This window comes from Magallana gigas, chromosome 7 (genome assembly GCF_963853765.1).
Source record: "Magallana gigas chromosome 7, xbMagGiga1.1, whole genome shotgun sequence".
In the NCBI taxonomy this organism is placed as follows: Eukaryota; Metazoa; Mollusca; class Bivalvia; order Ostreida; family Ostreidae; genus Magallana; species Magallana gigas.
The window spans coordinates 965662-984915 of NC_088859.1; the positions used below are offsets into that span (position 1 = coordinate 965662).

General features: G+C 33.7%; 3 protein-coding genes across 3 annotated transcripts; 1 reads left to right on the forward strand and 2 right to left on the reverse strand.

Annotated features, from left to right (window-relative positions):
- Positions 1-368: 368 nt before the first annotated feature.
- LOC105321659 (uncharacterized) lies at positions 369-5455 on the reverse strand. The gene is made up of 2 exons (XM_011420029.4): positions 5323-5455; positions 369-3304 (listed from the first exon to the last, which is right to left on the reverse strand). The coding sequence occupies exons 1-2, from the start codon at positions 5343-5345 to the stop codon at positions 1282-1284; spliced, it is 2046 nt and encodes a 681-aa protein (XP_011418331.3). The 5' UTR covers positions 5346-5455; the 3' UTR covers positions 369-1281.
- Positions 5456-11734: 6279 nt separating this feature from the next.
- LOC105321601 (uncharacterized) lies at positions 11735-14723 on the reverse strand. The gene is made up of 2 exons (XM_011419955.4): positions 14520-14723; positions 11735-14387 (listed from the first exon to the last, which is right to left on the reverse strand). Exon 2 carries the CDS (start codon positions 14385-14387, stop codon positions 13932-13934), a length of 456 nt encoding a protein of 151 aa, XP_011418257.3. The 5' UTR covers positions 14520-14723; the 3' UTR covers positions 11735-13931.
- A 50-nt stretch (positions 14724-14773) lies between these two features.
- LOC105321600 (histone chaperone asf1b-B) lies at positions 14774-19242 on the forward strand. The gene is made up of 4 exons (XM_011419954.4): positions 14774-14968; positions 16425-16540; positions 17157-17333; positions 17663-19242. Exons 1-4 carry the CDS (start codon positions 14860-14862, stop codon positions 17873-17875), a joined length of 615 nt encoding a protein of 204 aa, XP_011418256.2. The 5' UTR covers positions 14774-14859; the 3' UTR covers positions 17876-19242.
- Positions 19243-19254: the final 12 nt, after the last annotated feature.

Genomic DNA, 19254 nt, shown 5'->3' on the forward strand with positions numbered 1-19254 from the left:
GCAACTAGAAATTTCTATAGTAGGTCATTTTTTTTTAGCGTTTATTGATTTACAGGTTTTTTATATAAAATCATAATTTCTTTTTATTTATTAGATGAAAAGAAAGAAATATCAAACACAAATATTGTTATTGTTCTCTTTAAATTCGCTTGATTTATTTCTTTCAGGTGTCCGACAGTTATTTGTTGTCTTTCAAAGCTGGAAAAATGAAACAAATTTTGTTCCTATGAGGAGGGAAATACCAGGTGGAATGGAGGGACTGATGCTTAAATTAACGAGAGAAAAACTCAAGTATGTATCAAATTTTAGAAACCTTTATTACACAATATACATTATACACATAAGGTAATGGGTATGATGCACAAAAACGGAAACTGTTTAAAATAATAAACGAATATAGATTATGTATGTGAACATTTACCTGGGAAAAAAAACCTTTCTGTATAAAAGTGATAAATTTCATAATAAAAAATAAGTGTTTGAAAAAAACATTTTTATAGAATTATATCAAATACAATGGACCACATATTATAGCAAAACACTATTTTATCTGTGATTTCAAAATACTAATGTATGATGTCATGCAAATACTATATTATATATTATATAGCAATTCCAAAATGGAAAACCAAAACAGTACAGCATTTTTAGATGCATGTTGTATTCAATTCAATTTCGGTCATTTGTGATGTAAAAAAACTGACGTGTATTAAATTTCTAGTCTATTGAGGTAAATCTATATGGAAAATTGCTTTTTGTTGTCAAGGAGTGAGTAGTTAGCTGAAACTAGTCTGAATCATGAATTGTAGAATCATAAAATAAGAAGTGTGTTCATGATATTGGATAGGCTTTTTCTTTAAGATGGTGATGTACTCAATTGAAAGGTAACTTAGAATAATGATTGAATTGACGCCCCTCCACGATACATTTGAAAATCTTCAACATAATACTTATCTCAGAAAAGTATATGAAATGTAAATATATTCGGTATCTTTTGAATGACTTATGGTTAGGTCATAATAAATCACCGAAGTGTCTACGGATTTTTCCATTTTCCCGATTGAGACAAAAAGCACACGGCGCGTTTGACCGGTCAGCAGAGGATGTTCACTCCTCCATGACACCTGATCATACCTCTAATTTTTACAGAGGTCCGTGTTCGCTCTGTTCTTGTTTTGCAATTCTCCTTTGGACTTTTGATTTTGAACACTGTTTGTTATCACCCCATTTCATTCTTAAATATTCATGTTTGATGTACTAACTCATTTAGAGGTGTGGGGTTTACTGAACCATATCCTGTATCCTACTCTGTGTAGCACTTTGTATGTTGTGCACTGGATACTGTGTGAGTGACTGTTGGTATGAGTATAAAGCAGCCTGGAGGTTCCCTGTGATCTGTTGACAGATCCCCAGAATCTCCCAGGAGATGTCTCTGAATAAATCACGTACATACAGTCCCTGATCATCGTGGACTAGGACCTGAAGTGCATCTAGAGCTGCTTGTGATAACGGTGTATCAACATGTCTGTAACACAAGAACTCTAGGAAGTGTAACATTACAAACAATGGGATATCTAATGAAGGCCACTTGTTCTGTAGAGAAGACTGTTGTTCTGGTATTAGTTCGCTGATATAACAGATTCTATTGTCTAGTATAATATCCATTGCTACAGTTTGTCTCATCTTTTTAGACCAGGACTGTCCCCCCACAGCCTCAATATACTTTTCTCTGTCTACATGCCTATCATACATTAGATATGGCTCTGCTAACTTGACCTTTGTTATCTCTAAAACAGATAAAGCTTCCCTGTATCTGAATGTCTTGTAATAATAAATGACAATGTACAACATGTCAGAAACACATCCAAACTTGGCTGATAATTTAAGAATATAAGAGGAAGTTTTGTCTGCAATATACATCTGTTTGTTGAACTTGATGCCAGCGTTAGTGTATGTATTGTGTAATATAAATGCAGTGTTCTGAAAAATAGTTGTTGTATGTCTTTTTAATTTAAAGATTTGATAGCTTCCCAGGGGTGATGCTACCAACTGTTGTATTGTAAATAAGTATTTCACACAGCTGTGAAGATTTCCCGGGGGTGTGTTACCATTATGAAATACCTCAGTGAAAAGTTCTATATCAATGTCCACTTCAGATTTGATTATACCTTCATATATATGAATAGAGGCTCTAGGATTGTAAAAGACATCAATGATGTAGGACCTGACAGAGGAACTCTGTAGCAGACAGATCAGACCTTTATTGTACAATTCATGTAACTGTAGAAACAATCTGTGTTGTGCTGAGCTATGAACCTTGGTCAGAAACATGTTGTTCTGTGGGATGAAAAAATTCGGACAAATCCCTTCATACACCCATTTAAGGAGGAGTTTAAAGGAGACCCAGAAACTGATCAGAAGATTTTGTGGACACCAGTGATTTAGTGTATTTTGTTGAATCGCCCAAAAAACCGTTGTCTTCATGTGATAGGAACACAGCAGTTTATTGGTTTCGTCTAACTGCTGATTTATAACTTCTTTTAAAAACAATTTTAACAGACCATAAATCAAAAACTGACAATGATTCATTGCATACACACATTTGTACTCTGCATTGGAAAAAGAAATTCTCCATTCCGTGTCGCTATGAGGTCCTAATGGGTTTCCTATTGCTACAACATGACATCCATTTCTGACTATGTCATCAACAACTTCAGGATCAGGCCATGAGTGACACCTGTCTATCCATGACAAGGCAGACACAGGCCAAAAATCACAAATAAAACAGTGGGCATTGTCATATTCTACTGTTCCTGCTAAACTACCACTACCACAGGGTCCATGTACAGTAGAATTGGGCATTTTTGCAGAACAAGTCAATTCTCTGTATTTAGAACTAGATATATAGACTCTGTCATTCATTCTGACACATGCTGATGCAATGTCTCTGTCTGTTGTCAGTGTCAGTAACTGAAGTAAAGTGAATCCTGGTGGACTCTCAGAACTGTTGGAGAGAATCAAGGTTGTATTGGCTGTGTTGTAATATTCAGACTGAGACACGTCCATGATCACTCGGTGGTTGTTTGGCCAGTACATAAAGTCCACATCTGATCCGTTAAGTCTAAATCCTTCTCTCTGACTTCCACTTAACATCTGAATGACCCCATTATTACTGGTCAGTCGTCTCACCACTACCTCCCTGATATCCACTGTCTCCCTCCTGATTGCTACCTGTTGTGAGGTCCCAACTATCTGACACATCCTCACAAACACTGCCTCTGACAGGTGCTGCAAACCATCACATCTATAAAAATAAAGATAATACAGGAATAATTAATACATGCAAGGATATAGCATTAAATACACTTTTGAGATTAGAAAAAAAATATGAGTTTCTCGCTATAGTTAAAATGCCACAACCTCTAAATAAAAAGAATAAGGGATTGAAAATGTTGATGAGTAAACTGTCTTTCTTATTATAGCAGTTATGTATGATATCTAACGTGCGGATACCCATTAATGCCGAAAAATACACAAGTTTTTTTCTATTACTTTCTTCCTGTAAGCTGGCATGTAAAACTTTCAATGCAGATCTCTGCAAGGTTCGTTTATTTGACTTAAGTAATTTTTTTGTTATTTCATTCTCATCAACACCGACTTACCTCTGGCTAAAGATAACCCCTATCCATGACCTATGGAGCGTTTTCTTCTGGAACTCGAGTTCAGTATCTAGTCGCGAGATTTTGAGATAAACAGTGAGAGTTTACATCGAGTCCGACTCTCGATCTAAGGAGGGTCAAGACTCTCTAACATTGGCGGGCATGGATGCATCAGACGACTTCGAGATTTTAAATGTACGTATTATATCGATGAGTACATGATTATGTTATTTTAAAAATAAACACATATGCTGTGCATAGTGAAAGAATAAATTGAAACGCATATTTTATACTTTATTATTTGTTTGTTTTACAACGAATTCCATAAAAAGATCTTTCGAAAACAGTGTACAGATACCTAGTAATGTATAATGTTTCTATGTCCGATTTATATGAGAGCTATAGATTCTCTTTAAAAAATTGAAAAATCTCTTAAATGAAAATTAATATTAATTTAAATCTATTATTTATTTATTTTAATTATTGAAGTAACGTTTATTACCAACATCTAATGTTTGGGTTTTTTTTAAATGTAAAAAGGAAAAACAAAATCAAATATTGCAAGTGTACACACAACAATATGAAGTAATAAATAATTTTATTTGTTGTTTCGTACGGAAAAAAATCATGGAAAAGTACATACGCATCTCATTTTCATTCGAAATTTCACCCTTCTCAAATTTCTAATTTACGGTGCATAATGTTATAGACAACCTCCATTTTGGAGAGTACATTAAGTTATTTTTCCTGTTCCTCTTAATCTGTGCGTGCGCATCAAGAGGTTGTTATCTAAAGTGAAAACTTGAGTTCCAGGAGAAAACGCTCGTGATTAGCAGGAAGTCGAGTACCCATTATTGCCGCTTATATCTTTTCGTCATTTTTAAGGAAATTTGTTGGTTAAAAAGCAAATGGTTTGAAAGAATTTAACAACCTAAGATATTAAGTGTATCATTATGACATCATGATTGCAGATCATTATTTAATAAGCAATATTGTTTTTGATGTCGGCTGCATGCACACAAACATGGGAACATGTGCTCCACATGTCTCGAGTCAAATTGATACTGGCCTAAGGAAAGAAATACATTATAATTGTTTTTAAAGTTTATTTTCTAAAAATTAGTTGTAATGTGATAAAGTAAAGTAAGTGATAATATATAAATTGATAGATAAAAAGTATATAAATAATTATGTTTAAACATTTATATTTACTTGACTCTATCATTATTTTACATGTTTTATTATCTTGATTTGGTCAGCCATTAAATGCTTTCGTTGGTCGCTCATTCTGCTTTTTACTAGTCAAAACATGTGGCAAGCATAGTAGAGCAGGTCTATGAGAAAATTTGGGTTGACGTGCGGTAGAGTTACACTTTACGGAGGTGATGATGATGTCAAATGAATTTCATGGGCAACTAAATCGACAATATCGGTAGTTAACGTACTGAAATAGAATGTGTCAGAAAAACGGTTATTATTAAGTCGAAAACTTATAGCGCAATTTATATAGTTGCAGCTAGGTTTTTGTATGATAGGAACTACAAAGATCAGAGAGCGTGAAAATACAATTTAAAATCACTAAATGAAACACATTAATATTTTAACATTTATATACAATATTATATTTAAATGTGTAGAACACTTAGAATATCAATTTACTTACATTCCAGGGGTTAAGAACTCCATTTTGAATTAAGAGTAACGACACGCCTCTTACAAATTTCATGCTATTTTTAGATGTGAAAATTTAAATGCCTTAGTACTGTACTTTCAGTTTGTTTTAATTATCTATATAACGTATCTGGTCTCTTCGCTATGGTGGCATAGTTCTGCCACCACTTGTCAGATAATTATGTCGACTTGTCAGATCTTGATGAAGACATGTCAAATAAATATGTTGACTTGTAAGATCTTTATGTCGACTTGTCACTTATTCACGTACTTAAAAGTTCAACACTAAAACGTTTGCACGCCCAATTTGTGCCATTCAGTTTACAAAATATTTTTGAGAAGTCGACATAAGGATCTGACAAGTCGACATAATCATCTTTTAAGTCGATATCATTATTTGACAAGCTGACATAATTATCTGGCAAGTCGACATAATTATTTGACAAGATAACATAGCATCTGACAAGTCAACATCATTATCTGACAAGTCGACTTATAATATGAATGATAATTTTCTTCAGCCAAGTGGCCAATTTGTTTTGTCTGTCAGAAAATTATGTTAACTTGTCAGATCTTTATGTCGACTTGTCAGATACATGTAGGATGATGACAAGGTTAGTGGCTCTAACACGCTTTGACAACAAAATACTGAGTTTCTAGTTAGTATGATTATTTTCTGACAAGTCACCACAAAGATCTGACAAGCTTTTTTCTTTTCTTTTCTGTTTATATAATGTACGCACTTTTAAGCGACACCAAACTTGCAAAGAGTTTATAATTTGAAGAACTCTATTTAAAATGAAAATTTTAAATCTGAAATCTTTGCTTGAAGGTTTATCAATATGAATGGAAATTACACTTTCATTTATAAATTTAACAATTAATATAAATTATAAGAGAAAAATCTGATTACTCATATATGTTTACCAAAATTATTGTGATAATCATATGTACGAAGCAGCAAAGGGTTCCCTTTTCATTTTTTTTTATTTTGCCAAAATGTGCTAGTGTTAAAAACACTTGCAGTATAGAATAAAAATGAATCCGACATTAGAGAATCCATTGTGAAAAATCATCTTGAGGTTAATTATTGTTATTCCATTAAAAAAAATATGGAATTTTCCTTCAAAATTATTATTAAAGGTTTACCTTTAGAAGTGCCAAGAATATATTGGGAACTTTTTCCAAGTACCATGAACCAAGAGTCCAAATCAAGTGGCGAGGAGAAGGTTTTACAATATACTTAGTATTTATTTCTCAAGAGATATTAAACTCTTTGAGTTTATGTCTTTCTACAACTTATGTTTTACAACGTTATGAAGTCTCGATAGGCGTGGTCATTTTTAGACTGTTTTGATTTCCTTTAGAAGAGCTTTATATAAAAATATAGGATAATACCCAAAATTATAGGTAAACTATTTAAAATTTTGATTTCCTAAATGATAGTTTATAGCTAAATAAATCATATCTTAAATTCTAAGGAAGATCTGATGGTAAATTTGTTGACCATTCAGCCGCCGTAAAGATTAACTTATTTAATTATTGAGACGGGCAATTTTCTTTTCTGCTAATTATGATTGTAAAATTATACCCTCTGGTGAATATACTGATAGTGAGTGTGTAGTATTCAAATTCTAAGTAGAATATTTTTTATAAGATTTGATCATTTTCAATGTGACGTGTGTTTTGGGCAGATGATAGAAAAATGCGACAACCGTTCAGCATTTCTTTCAAATTGTTTGAGAAAAGGACAGGAACAAGCTTTTGCATCTCTCATTTTTCTTAGAATTCAGAAGAGACAGTTCAAGTTTGTTTGTAAAATCTTAATTGTATATTTGTTTTAGTGAATATTTAAAGGCTGGGATTATTTGGTATGCATTTAAAGTGAATATCATTCTCTGTATGTGTTATAGGTTATGTTTTGGTTGTTCTTAGAAGCTGTTTCTGGGGAGGGGGGTCTGTTTCAATACCCCGTTATTGGCTAGTTATAATTTTCCTCATTAATCTATACATCAGGATTTACAAGTATTGCATATCTGATAATACTTTATTTAGAAGCAGAAGCATAATTGTCATGCCTATTCATTGGTTGCTGACTGTAATTCACTATTTTAATGTGTTTAAAAAAGGTATCAGTTGAGTTTTATCTTTCAACCCAAATATGGCAAAGATTGGTCAATTACCAATAATTAACAATTATGACCAAATAATTATGATTACAATAACATGGCCACTATGCCATGAAGCTTAAACTCAGCGTGTAACAAGTCATTTGGTATCAGCAATAAGAGGCAAACAGGCTTAACGGTCACTTGAGTACCATAGCCCATACACAGACCTGTCGAGGAATCTCATATATGCATATATTTACATTTTCCAGCGTCTTTGCCTGTGATAACACCACGTATCGATTTTGTACTATACCCATAATACAAATGACGCCAAATGAGGCGCCAGCGGGGATTGCTTATTTTTTATTTAAGTATTTAATCGTACGATGGCTAAAAATTATATAAATATAAGTAATAAGGAATCATTCTTTGAATATTATGAGGTGATAATTTCGGTCGAGGCGTGATCAAATCTATCATAAAGCCCTTCGGGCTTTATTGGATTTGATCACGCCCCGACCAAAATTATCACCTCATAATACTCAAAGAATGATTCCTTATTTAATTACATCTTTTTGAATTCTTTTTCCATGAATTTGATGACACAATACTATTTTGAAAACAGTAAATAAACACATACTCACTTATATGTAAAAATATCTAACCTATTTATGGGTGATATGTTATCGTTTTAGCAAGTCATAAAAATAATGTATTTTATTAATATTTATGGTGGCATATCTCTGCCCCTTGTGTGCAAGTTATTTTTCTGTTAATTATGTGGACATGCAAGATAAATATGTTGACATGCAAGATTGTTATGTCAACATGCAACATAACTAGGTTGACATGCAAGAAAACTGCAATCAAATAAGAGTTATAAAAAATATCAAATATCGCCAACATGTGACATTCAAGATGCAAGATACGCTACCTATTGATGTCAACATGCAACTTATTTATGTTAACATGCAACTTCTTGCATGTCGACATGCAACTTATTTATGTCGACATGCAACTTAGTTATGTTAACATGCAACTTCTTTATGTCGACATGCAACTTATTTATGTCAAATTGCAACTTTGTTATGTTAACATGCGACCAAGTTATGTTGACATACAACTTATAAGTTACATGTCAACATATTTATCTCGCATGTTAACATAACTAAGTTGCATGTCAACATATTCATCTCGCATGTCAACATAAGTAAGTTGCATGTTGACGTAAATAAGTTGCATGTTGACATAAATAAGTTGCATGTTGGCATAAATAAGTTGCATGTCAGCATATTCATCTTGCATGTTAACATAAATAAGTTGCATGTCGACATAAAAACGTAGCATCTAGCATCTTGGATGTCACAAGTGGGCGATAATTGAGAATTTTTTGAGATTTTGTATAATTCTTATCTGATTGCAATTTTCTTGCATGTCAACATAGTTATGTTGCATGTTGACATAATTATCTTGCATGTCAACATATTTATCTTCATGTCGACATATTTGATGGGAAAATAACTTGCACACAAGGGGCAGAGATATGCCACCATAAATATTCAACATGGTCGAGGTCTAATTTTTATGAACAATTTTTATGCATCTATACAGACAAAAATGATCAACACATGTAGGGATCCAGTGTTTTAAACTTTTCAGCATTGAATATTTCTTGCTGAAAATGACAGTCACAACTGTACGAGTGCTACATGAGAGTTGAGTCACTAAAGTTTGCTGCAGAGATGTATTCTTTCTAACATAATGACGTCAAGGAATGCATTAATATAGCAGGGTAGAATAAATCCAAGCGTCAATCATACACACATCAAGAGGGATAAAGAGGTCGGGCTTCTTCCCCAGAAAATACAAACTGAGTAAAGACACATAGTAAAGTTGAGGGGAAATTATCCCCAGATCCCATCCTTCAGCAAACAAAACTACACCCTCTTTAATTAAGGGAATTTTTTCCTATACACTTGATAACATATTAAGTTCTGTTCAAATCAAAACACGGCCTGTTTGTAGACCCAGAAGGAGTTCTCTGTACTGATGATCCTCTTTCTGTTCCAAACTACTAGTATGTCAATACACATAATCAACTCAGCCTATTTTCAACACATGCATATCCTTTAAACTAACACAGGTGTTTATAAATTATGGTAAACAAGGTTCGAAAAATTTTGTCCATATCATTAATTTAAATAGATTCGTTCTTGTTTAGTTCTCTTGTTTTCTGTTGAAAGGAACTTTTTGAAAAGTACAAGATTGCAAGATTATTATTCTTTAGAATGAAAAATTCAGATTAGAGTCCATTTTGTACACAAAGTGTGTAGCAGTTAAATAGTACGTATTCTAAATTAAATGATCTCTCCAGACTTTTTACTGCTACGTCCTCTAACACAGATGGTAAACACTAAAAACTAGTGTTTCTTGGTATTATATTCCCCGAGACAAAGTCGGGGCTGAGGCTTATGCTATACCCCCGGCATCAGCGTCCGGACCTCGGATTAAATTTTTTAGAGCAAGTCTTGTATCTAATTATACCTGGTCCTATCTTCACCAAACTTGCATGGGTTGTGCATCTTATTATGCATATATAGCTGACAGTGTTAAATGGCTACCCTGAGTTATAGATTTTGATGTGGTCAAAGGGCACCTGCTCTAAAAAGTTGAACCAGCTCCAAAAATCTTAACCTCTTTCAGCATCCAAATTTTATTACTTAAAATTCATAATTCAAGACTGTATTTCTGATCCTATCTTTTCTAAACCTGGCAATGCATGAATATGTGTTTTGTATGCTGGAGGAGGTTAAGGTTTTTCGAGCAGATGCTCTATGATGACCATATCTAAGGTATTACTGATCCTGTCTTTACTAAAGAACGTGGGGGGAATAAGCCGAGGCATAAACCCACTTAAGTCCATTTGAACCCCCCCCCCCCCCAAAAAAAAAAAAAAATTCTTACAAATATCACTTTTGTTACATCTATTAAGCATATGTAATCATTTGCATTCAGTATTGCCAAAACCTTTATGAACTGACTTCACATTCAATTGATATTAAGACATCAAAATATGTATATATATGCTAAATTGAGCAGCAAATTGCTAATGAAATCGGATGGATGTTCAGACTATAGTTTTTTATAGAGTGGGTCATCGTACCGTTTTTTTTTTAGAACGTATACTGATAAAACATGTAAATGTCTATCTTTTTTAATTTTCAAAAAAATGGTACGAAGACCCACTCTATGGTAAAAATCAAGATCATCAAATGGCCAAGACCGAATTATGTTTGCGCAATACTAAATTGAGTTTGTTATCTAAATGGATTGAAACATTTGATGCCGTGGTGTAGTATCAAGCATCTTGAAGTTGGTGTTCATTTCCTATAAATCGTTTTGTAAATATTTTTAATTTTTGTTTTCTTTGTGGAGTAAAAATTGCGTTATTATGAATTAAACACATGCAATTAATCATTTTATAGTTTTTTAGTTCACTGCTAAATAAATAATTTTTAGTATTTTTTTAAATAAACATGTTAATTTGTTGAGGGGTACAACTTAGGGACTTTGAGACAAAAAATTGGAATTCTTTATTCTATGTACACGCACATAATAAATTCTCGATCTGGAGATATGCACAGGAATAACAATATTTGAAGGTAATACACATATTATACTAAATGCATGATTGTCATTTGAAACATACTAGTGATAGGGTTGTGGCCACTTGTGGGCATATGCCTTGGCTTATTGTCATGTTGTAAAGTTGAATTTACTGGGTGGGTGTAAATACAAAATTTACAAAATGACATTATTCCTCCAGGTTCTTTGCATGAATGGTGTACCTTATGATACTTATGCACTTGACATGCTGGCATGCTAGATCTGGGCAATAGGTTTCAGAGGCTGGAGGAGAGTAAGGTTTTTGGAGCAGGTTTAATTTTTTTTTTTTGGAGCAGGTGCTCTTTGGTGACCATTTCTTAGGGATTTCTTGTCCTTTAACTTCACAAAACTTGAATGTATGGTGCATCGTATTATACATTTACAACCAACAGTCTGGAGGATGTCCTACCTCGCATAGACTTGATTAAGAAATAAAATCATATCTAATGCATAATTTGTTGATCATCCAACCCCCTTCAGTCCTGTGTCAGAAGGTACGTCGTGCTCTCAGATGGAGTTGTCGTCGATGGCTTAGCATGACCCTGATAAGGGCTATTTGGATTAATGATTAAGCAGCTTTATATAATAAGATCATATAATTCACAATTAATATAAGACCAACCACAGTGACATTTTGAATAAAAAATTTAATATTAAAACAGTATTTATTTATAATGTATAACAAAACAATAAAAGGATTATAATAAATTAATGTATATTCCGAATTCTCTAAAGAACAACAAACAGAGAGTTAAGATGCCTCCCGACATTTATTTGTCACCTAACCACGTGTTGTCCTATTATACACCAACTACATGCTGACTTCCATTAATGACAGATTTTATACATTGTAAAAGCAGATAGTCTATTAAATAAACGATAAATATATAAAGTGAACAAACTTGTAGACTGCTTTCATGATTATTATTAGCCTTTAACATTGGCTATTTGATAAACAAATGTACATGTTTACAGTCAAATATATAGATACATGTAAATAATTTCATCAAATGAATAAATATTAAGATAAATAGAGGTTTCCACTATGGATTAATTTTATAATGTATATCTATAATTAATATGCAATGTACATTTATACAATGGCATATACAATGTATATGTATATTTGTATGCCTACAATGTAATCTGGATTATTTTTATATATAAAATAATATAATATTGTATATTTATAATTTGGCAATGTAAATTTATATGTGTACAAAGTATATTTGTATGTATACAATGTACTGTAAATGTATTATATTTGGTGTGCAAGATGTTTGGTGGAAAATGATTTTTTCAGAAGTTTGCATGGATTTCTGAATACACCTATTTATCAACATATATACATGTATTTGGCATTGGGCCATGTACTTGATTTAGCGGATGTCAGTTTCTGTAAAAAAAAAAACTAAAAAGAATACACAGCCAAATGTTATACATTTACAGTATACGTAAACAATGGAATGTGTCTGAGGTCATCACAGCATTAATAAAAATGTCACAACAAGAAAAATAAAGAGCAAAAAATACCTCCATTGAGATTCATTCTTTAGTCATATTACACGATCAGTTATACATTAAATTGATAAGATCAGTACAGAATGATGAACATTTCCACTCAGACTCATCAGGACTTTGTTACAACTTCAAACATTGGAACAAAAAAGGTTCACAGCCTAAATGTGTACAATCAGTCCACTAAAAATCTCAAACTTCTCTCGACTGAGTGCTTACAATATGATTGTATACACTGTCCCAAGATATTCTCGAATTATGTTTTGCTTAATTACTTGATATTTATAAATACCTCAGAGTTCAGACAATGTTCATTCCAAAGTAGAAAAAAAATTCTCATTTAAAAAGCCTCCTCTAGCTCATTAGGTTTCAATACATGCCTTACAACATTTCCCATTATAAATCTCGATCCATAAAAAATGTTTTTGATCCTACGAATTTTTCTGAGTGAAGTATGATAGATGTGTTAAATTAAGGAAGATAACTAAGAGATGTGACTTAAATAATATGACTTGGATATTTTGTTGCAGAAATTCAGATTAACATTCCTTCCTTATTTTTTTATCTTGTTTATACATACTAATCAGAAATACTTGCTTTGTATCTTTCTCCTTCTCTTCAATACAATATGTACATGTATTACAATATTTCATTTGTAGTTTCTCATTTACAATTTACAAAACCTCAAAATGGTAGAAAAATTTGAAATCAAAGTGCTGTGAGACTTGTATTGGTTTCCCATTCCAATTATAAATGATTCATTTAATACTATATGTAATATATATGGTAAAATGAGAATCTGAAATATAAAAAGTGCCAAGGGCAGAGCTGCAAAATCTAGTCAGCAGTATTAATGTACTGTATATCAGCTGCACAGTCAGCATCAATTTACTCTCAAGTACATTCGCCCATAAAAGACATACACTAGCTGATAACATCAATAAACTACCTAAAGTATAACATAACAACAAATAATATTAAATCAAAAAATAAATATTGCATTCAGTTGTGTTATTGTGTTGGATAAATGGAAATTATGAAATATCTAGTGTTGTAACAGTTGAATACTGGTATCACAACAGTTGACTACTGATGTAACATGGTTGACTACTGATGTTATACCGTTGACTATTGATGTTATTCAGTTGACTACTGATGTTATACAGTTGACTAATGATGTTACACAGTTGACTACAGTTGACTACTGATCAGATATCTCAACAGATATCACAACAGAAGCCACTCATGTGTACAAATGGATTGCGTTGTTAATGGGCGTATTTGGTCTACTTATGTTTAAATACAGTCAGAAGTAAAACTCTTTGTCATTGGACGTATTTGACATATCCGTGTTCCCCGGGGATTCCCCATTGCTGTGATTCACCGTCACTTCGTCCATGTGATTGTCTGTGTGATTGGTCAGTGATTTCTCCCGTTGGGTTTTTCCGGCTGAATGCTCCATCTCCTTGAGGAGTCCCCTGACACAGGGCAGGAACTGTAGCAATGACTGTAGCTGGTCCACGCCCTCCTTCAGGCTCTCAATGTTTGTGTCCCTCACCTCAACTTCCTCTTCAAGACGATGCACCTGGTTCTTTAAAGTCTGTATTTCCTGATTTTTGTTTTTCTCTAGAAGGGCTATCTGCTGGTCACGGTCCAGTAATGCCTGGTTCTGCTGCTGAACCATTTCTTCCAAAGAAATAATTTGTTGGTGCATGGCATAAAGATGCCGGTTTGCTTCATCTATGCTGCTTCTACTCAGCATCTTTAAAAGTAACAATCAATCATTAATTTTTAAATTAAGAAAAGTTTTACAACGAAATGTCAGAGGATAAAACAAACTGCAGTAGTTCTCGTTACTGAAGTGTCAAAGGGATTGACAGAGCGTGAAATTTACCTTCGAGGAAATTCGAACGGTAAATTTTCAGACACACCTCCTTTGGTGATCAGAGAAAATTCCATTCAGTCATCATCGAGAGACTAATAGGCAGTTTGCTAAATAAGACTTAATGTGTAACTACTTTCCTCGCCGGCATTTGACGTTTGCAGGTAGTTTCCGTTGCCAAAAAGGAAGTTTACGTTCGTTGTGACATGCGTGACAGAAAAGAAATACTCTAGCCAATAAGAATTTGCAATAGATATCGTTACCTTTAGGGGGCCAATGGACTTTGATGTACCGGAGTGCTATGGAAGAGAGAAATACGCGCCATCATTAACGAATAGAGGGAAATGACATTATGGCAAAAGTGAATATTAGCAATGTTGTTGTATTAGACAATCCTTCGCCGTTCCAAAATCCATTCCAGTTCGAAATAACCTTTGAATGTTTGGAAGATTTACCTGAAGGTATGTCAAGAAATGACCAAAGAAAAGTACCTTTTGTCTCGCGTGTAAAATTGTGTTTGATTTGTTACCATGCTGCTTTAGGGGACTATAGCCGGCCCATTTATGGCAAGAATACAGTACAGTTTCCCAGTGCGGCAATTCTGGAACCCAGTTAATTATTTTCATCAAAGTTATAATAAATGCTCTGAACTGTTTGCAAAGAAAATAGATTAAAATGGCTAGTTACAGAACTTTTGTTAACAATATTTTCTTGAATGAATGAGCAAATCTCTGTGTTACTCAAACAAAGGAAACTGCTGTGTCTAATAATCTCTCTCGCCCTCTCTCTCTCTCTCTCTCTCTCTCTCTCTCTCTCTCTCTCTCAAATTTAGGGGGGGTATATTCGAGGATTGCTTATTTACATGATTAATCACAGGGGCTCGTCACGAAGTTTTTTCAACCTTTTATATATACCACCTCTATAATACTATAAAATACACAAGGGAGGAATCAAAACTCGGAAAAATCGCTACCTCCCGATTTCGGTCGCCTCGTATTAATTCTTCTCGGACGTTAAACCCTGCACTCTAGGTATCATTAGATCGGGAAAGGACCATAGTTTTTAGGAATACCTGCAAAATTTAAACATCGGCAACAATTTTAGAAGTTTTCACGCATTTTCTTCCAGTTTACTCTCCGGTGACACTTTCTTCGATCAGATGTCGCGCTCTCATTGGTCAATTCAATGTTGCTCAAGATAACTCGTACGAGGACTTGTATTTTAGAGGGATTTTCAAATGATATACAAACTTGCTTTGATGCAAGAAATACAAAGTCACGTCCTACCGAATGTCCGAGGTATGGTTAAAATATTTCTACATAAATATGAAAATTAATACATATACTCACCACGTAAAAAGAACTTCTTCACTCATCATTTGAACATCCCTCTAAAATATGAGTCAACGTACGATTTATCTTGATCAACAAAATTAACCAATGAGAGCGCATGAATAAATTTGGTGCGCAACATCTGATCGAAGAAAGTGTCACCGGAGAGTAAACTGGAAGAAAATGCGTGAAAACTTCTAAAATTGTTGCCGATGTTTAAATTTTGCAGGTATTCCTAAAAACTATGGTCCTTTCCCGATCTAATGATACCTAGAGTGCAGGGTTTAACGTCCGAGAAGAATTAATACGAGGCGACCGAAATCGGGAGGTAGCGATTTTTCCGAGTTTTGATTCCTCCCTTGTGTATTTTATAGTATAGAGGTGGTATATATAAAAGGTTGAAAAAACTTCGTGACGAGCCCCTGTGGATTAATGAATAAAAAACCATCATCAAAATCATGTTTCATTATTATTAATAGAATTAGATTATCTGTTTTGGTGAGGGATATCAATATTCAGCCACTATCATAATAAAGATTCCAGGTATTTGTAAAATGATATGACATGGGATGTTATCTGTTGACAGACTTGGAATGGAAGATAATTTATGTTGGGGCAGCAGAGAGTGAGGAATACGACCAGACCCTCGACTCCGTGCTGGTCGGGCCAGTGCCAGCGGGAAAACACATGTTTGTGTTCCAGGTAAAATATACCTTATAGATTCGTGAATATCAATGGTGAAATTTTAGTAAATGTTGGCATCTAAAAGCTTTCAAAAGGTCAGGTAAGCAAAATAGGAAAAACTTTAAAATTTCTGGTGAAAAAATTTGATGGGATATTGTTTGAAAGTTAATGAAGTGTTCAGAAGTTTTCCATAGTTTTAGTGTTTTACCATTTCATAACATGGTTGACAGTAATAATGTGACATGTGTTGAAAGTTGAAATAAATTTTAGTATTATTGGAAGACATGGTAGGACATTTGTTGACTGGTGCAGCATGTAAAATTATTAACTGTTGACAGTCATTGAGATTGCTGACAATGTTGTTTTCACATTTTTGACAGTTACAATGTGTTGACAGTAGTGAAGTTTGTTTACATTGTTGACAGTAAAGATGTGTTGACAGTAATGAAGGTCACTGACATCGTTATGTTGAAATTTATCATGTGTTGACGTGAATTTTGTTTTTAAAGTTGACACTAAAGATATGTTGACAGTAACGGAAAAGGCTCATTATTATCTGACATTTTTGACAGTGATAATGGGTTGATGGTAGAGCAGTTTGTTTACATTGCTGACAGACTGAAATATTTTGTAGGCAGGGCCCCCGGACACAGAGAAGATACCAGTGGAGGATGCTGTCGGAGTGACCGTGGTGTTACTGACCTGCTCCTACAGAAGCAAAGAATTCATCCGAGTCGGATACTATGTTAACAACGAATACTCAGATCCGGAGTTAAAAGAAAACCCACCAAACACTCCCCAGTATGATAAGGTATACTCACACTGTTTCTGCTTCATTAACTATTCTTGTATTAAACTTACAGGATAAAGTCAGTTTAATGTTCAACCCCAATTTTAAGATGGATAATGATGTGTGAAATATTGTCAAGTCCAAATGGCAATATTTTAACCTTGTTTTGTGCTGTTGATATGTCTTGTTTATTTTCAAAAGGGGTAATGGTGTCAGGGTGATAAGATGACATTAATGTTCATCAATTTCCATCCTGTTACATACACTGTGCACTTATTGGTTGCAGGTGTTGTTGATTCCTCTCTATGTGTTGTAATGATTTAAATTGCAAATTATTTGTGTTATTTCAGGTGGAGAGAAATATATTGGCCACAAATCCAAGAGTGACGCGGTTTAAAATAGATTGGGACGACACCCCAGGGACTGATTCTGAAAATGTGCCCCCAACAAACAGTACTGAGTCTGAATCAAATCAAATGAAGGAGGGGGCAACAGCAGGGGGTAGCAAGCCCCTGGCGTCAGCGTTCAGTACAGAGAGTAACAGCAATATGGAGGTCAACTGACCGTGGTCAAAAGTCGTAGGTCATCTCTATAACCATGGCAGCACTCATCGATCAGAGTTCCGACCGCAGCAGCTAATCAACATCTGGACATCATACTGTCTTTGTTTTATTTCATTCTAATTATTCATCTATTCATAGAAAATGGAATTAGTGTATCCTAAATTTAGCGAAGGGGCACTGACAGAGAGTGATGTTTGATTTATTTATTTTATCGGATTCAGTTTAAGTTTATGAAAATGTAGAAGACTATCCACCTTGTGCCATGTTTAACAATTGTACATGAATCCTCAGCTTCTGGAATAATTTTGTCAGGTTTTTGGATGTTTCTTGCTTATTCATTGTTAGACACCCGTGTTTGATTTGTTATGTATTATTTAAGAAAAAAAAACATAACTCTAAAAAAAGGAGAGATTGAAACATTGAGCATTTGAATTGTATCATGAATTTACGTTACAATTGTAATTGTACATCGTATTTACACAAAATCTTTGTCACCTGTGTCCATACCCATCGTGTTTTGATTTCAAGAATTGTTTGTTTTTCTAATGTCCCTGATATTGCTTGTAATTACCATTATTGAGGTTGTATCAGGAGGAGGGAATTCTCCCATAGTGCTACTGTAAAACATTGACATGTATTTATATCTATATGAATAATATTATATCACTGTGATTAAAAAAAATTCAAAACGTAATAAACCAAATTATTGCTGGCTGAAGGTGGTATGGGACACTTCCATGTTGTGAAGTACTACCGGTATATATCAAAATAAACAATAAAGTAAAGTGTAAAATTATAAATAGTTTCTTTCCCAAAATTGTCACCTAGCTGACAGTGTAGCACAGTAGGTTAGTGGGTTCACTACATATCTGTAAGTCAGGAGCTTGAACCCCGCTGGGGTATTTTAAAATTTTTACCTTTCCAAAAAAATTTAAACATGTTTTGGTTGAATATTGTAAAATTGAAAATTCTAAAGGGTTGAAGGTATTTTAATTATAATGTACTTTAATCCACATTGATATTGAAAGATGTTCCATACCACCTGTCCGTAATATCCTATATCAAACCTTTGTAGTAGTGATATGATCATGATTGTACTGTATATTCTGTAAACCTGAGTACATGTATCAAATGAAAGTACCCTCAGACAAAAGTAGCTTTATACATTGGAGACGGGTAAAAACTATTTAATTTAAGAAATATTTGTGATTACTGTATTAACAAGAAAAATGCAACCCTACATTAAATGATTGGTAATCAAATTGTACAGTCACTGTCGTGGATTTGAAACGTAGATGCGGGAATATTATGAATGTGACATTTTGTCCATACTTAAAAAAAATCAACAATAAACTGCTTAAAGATCATGAAGTATTTGT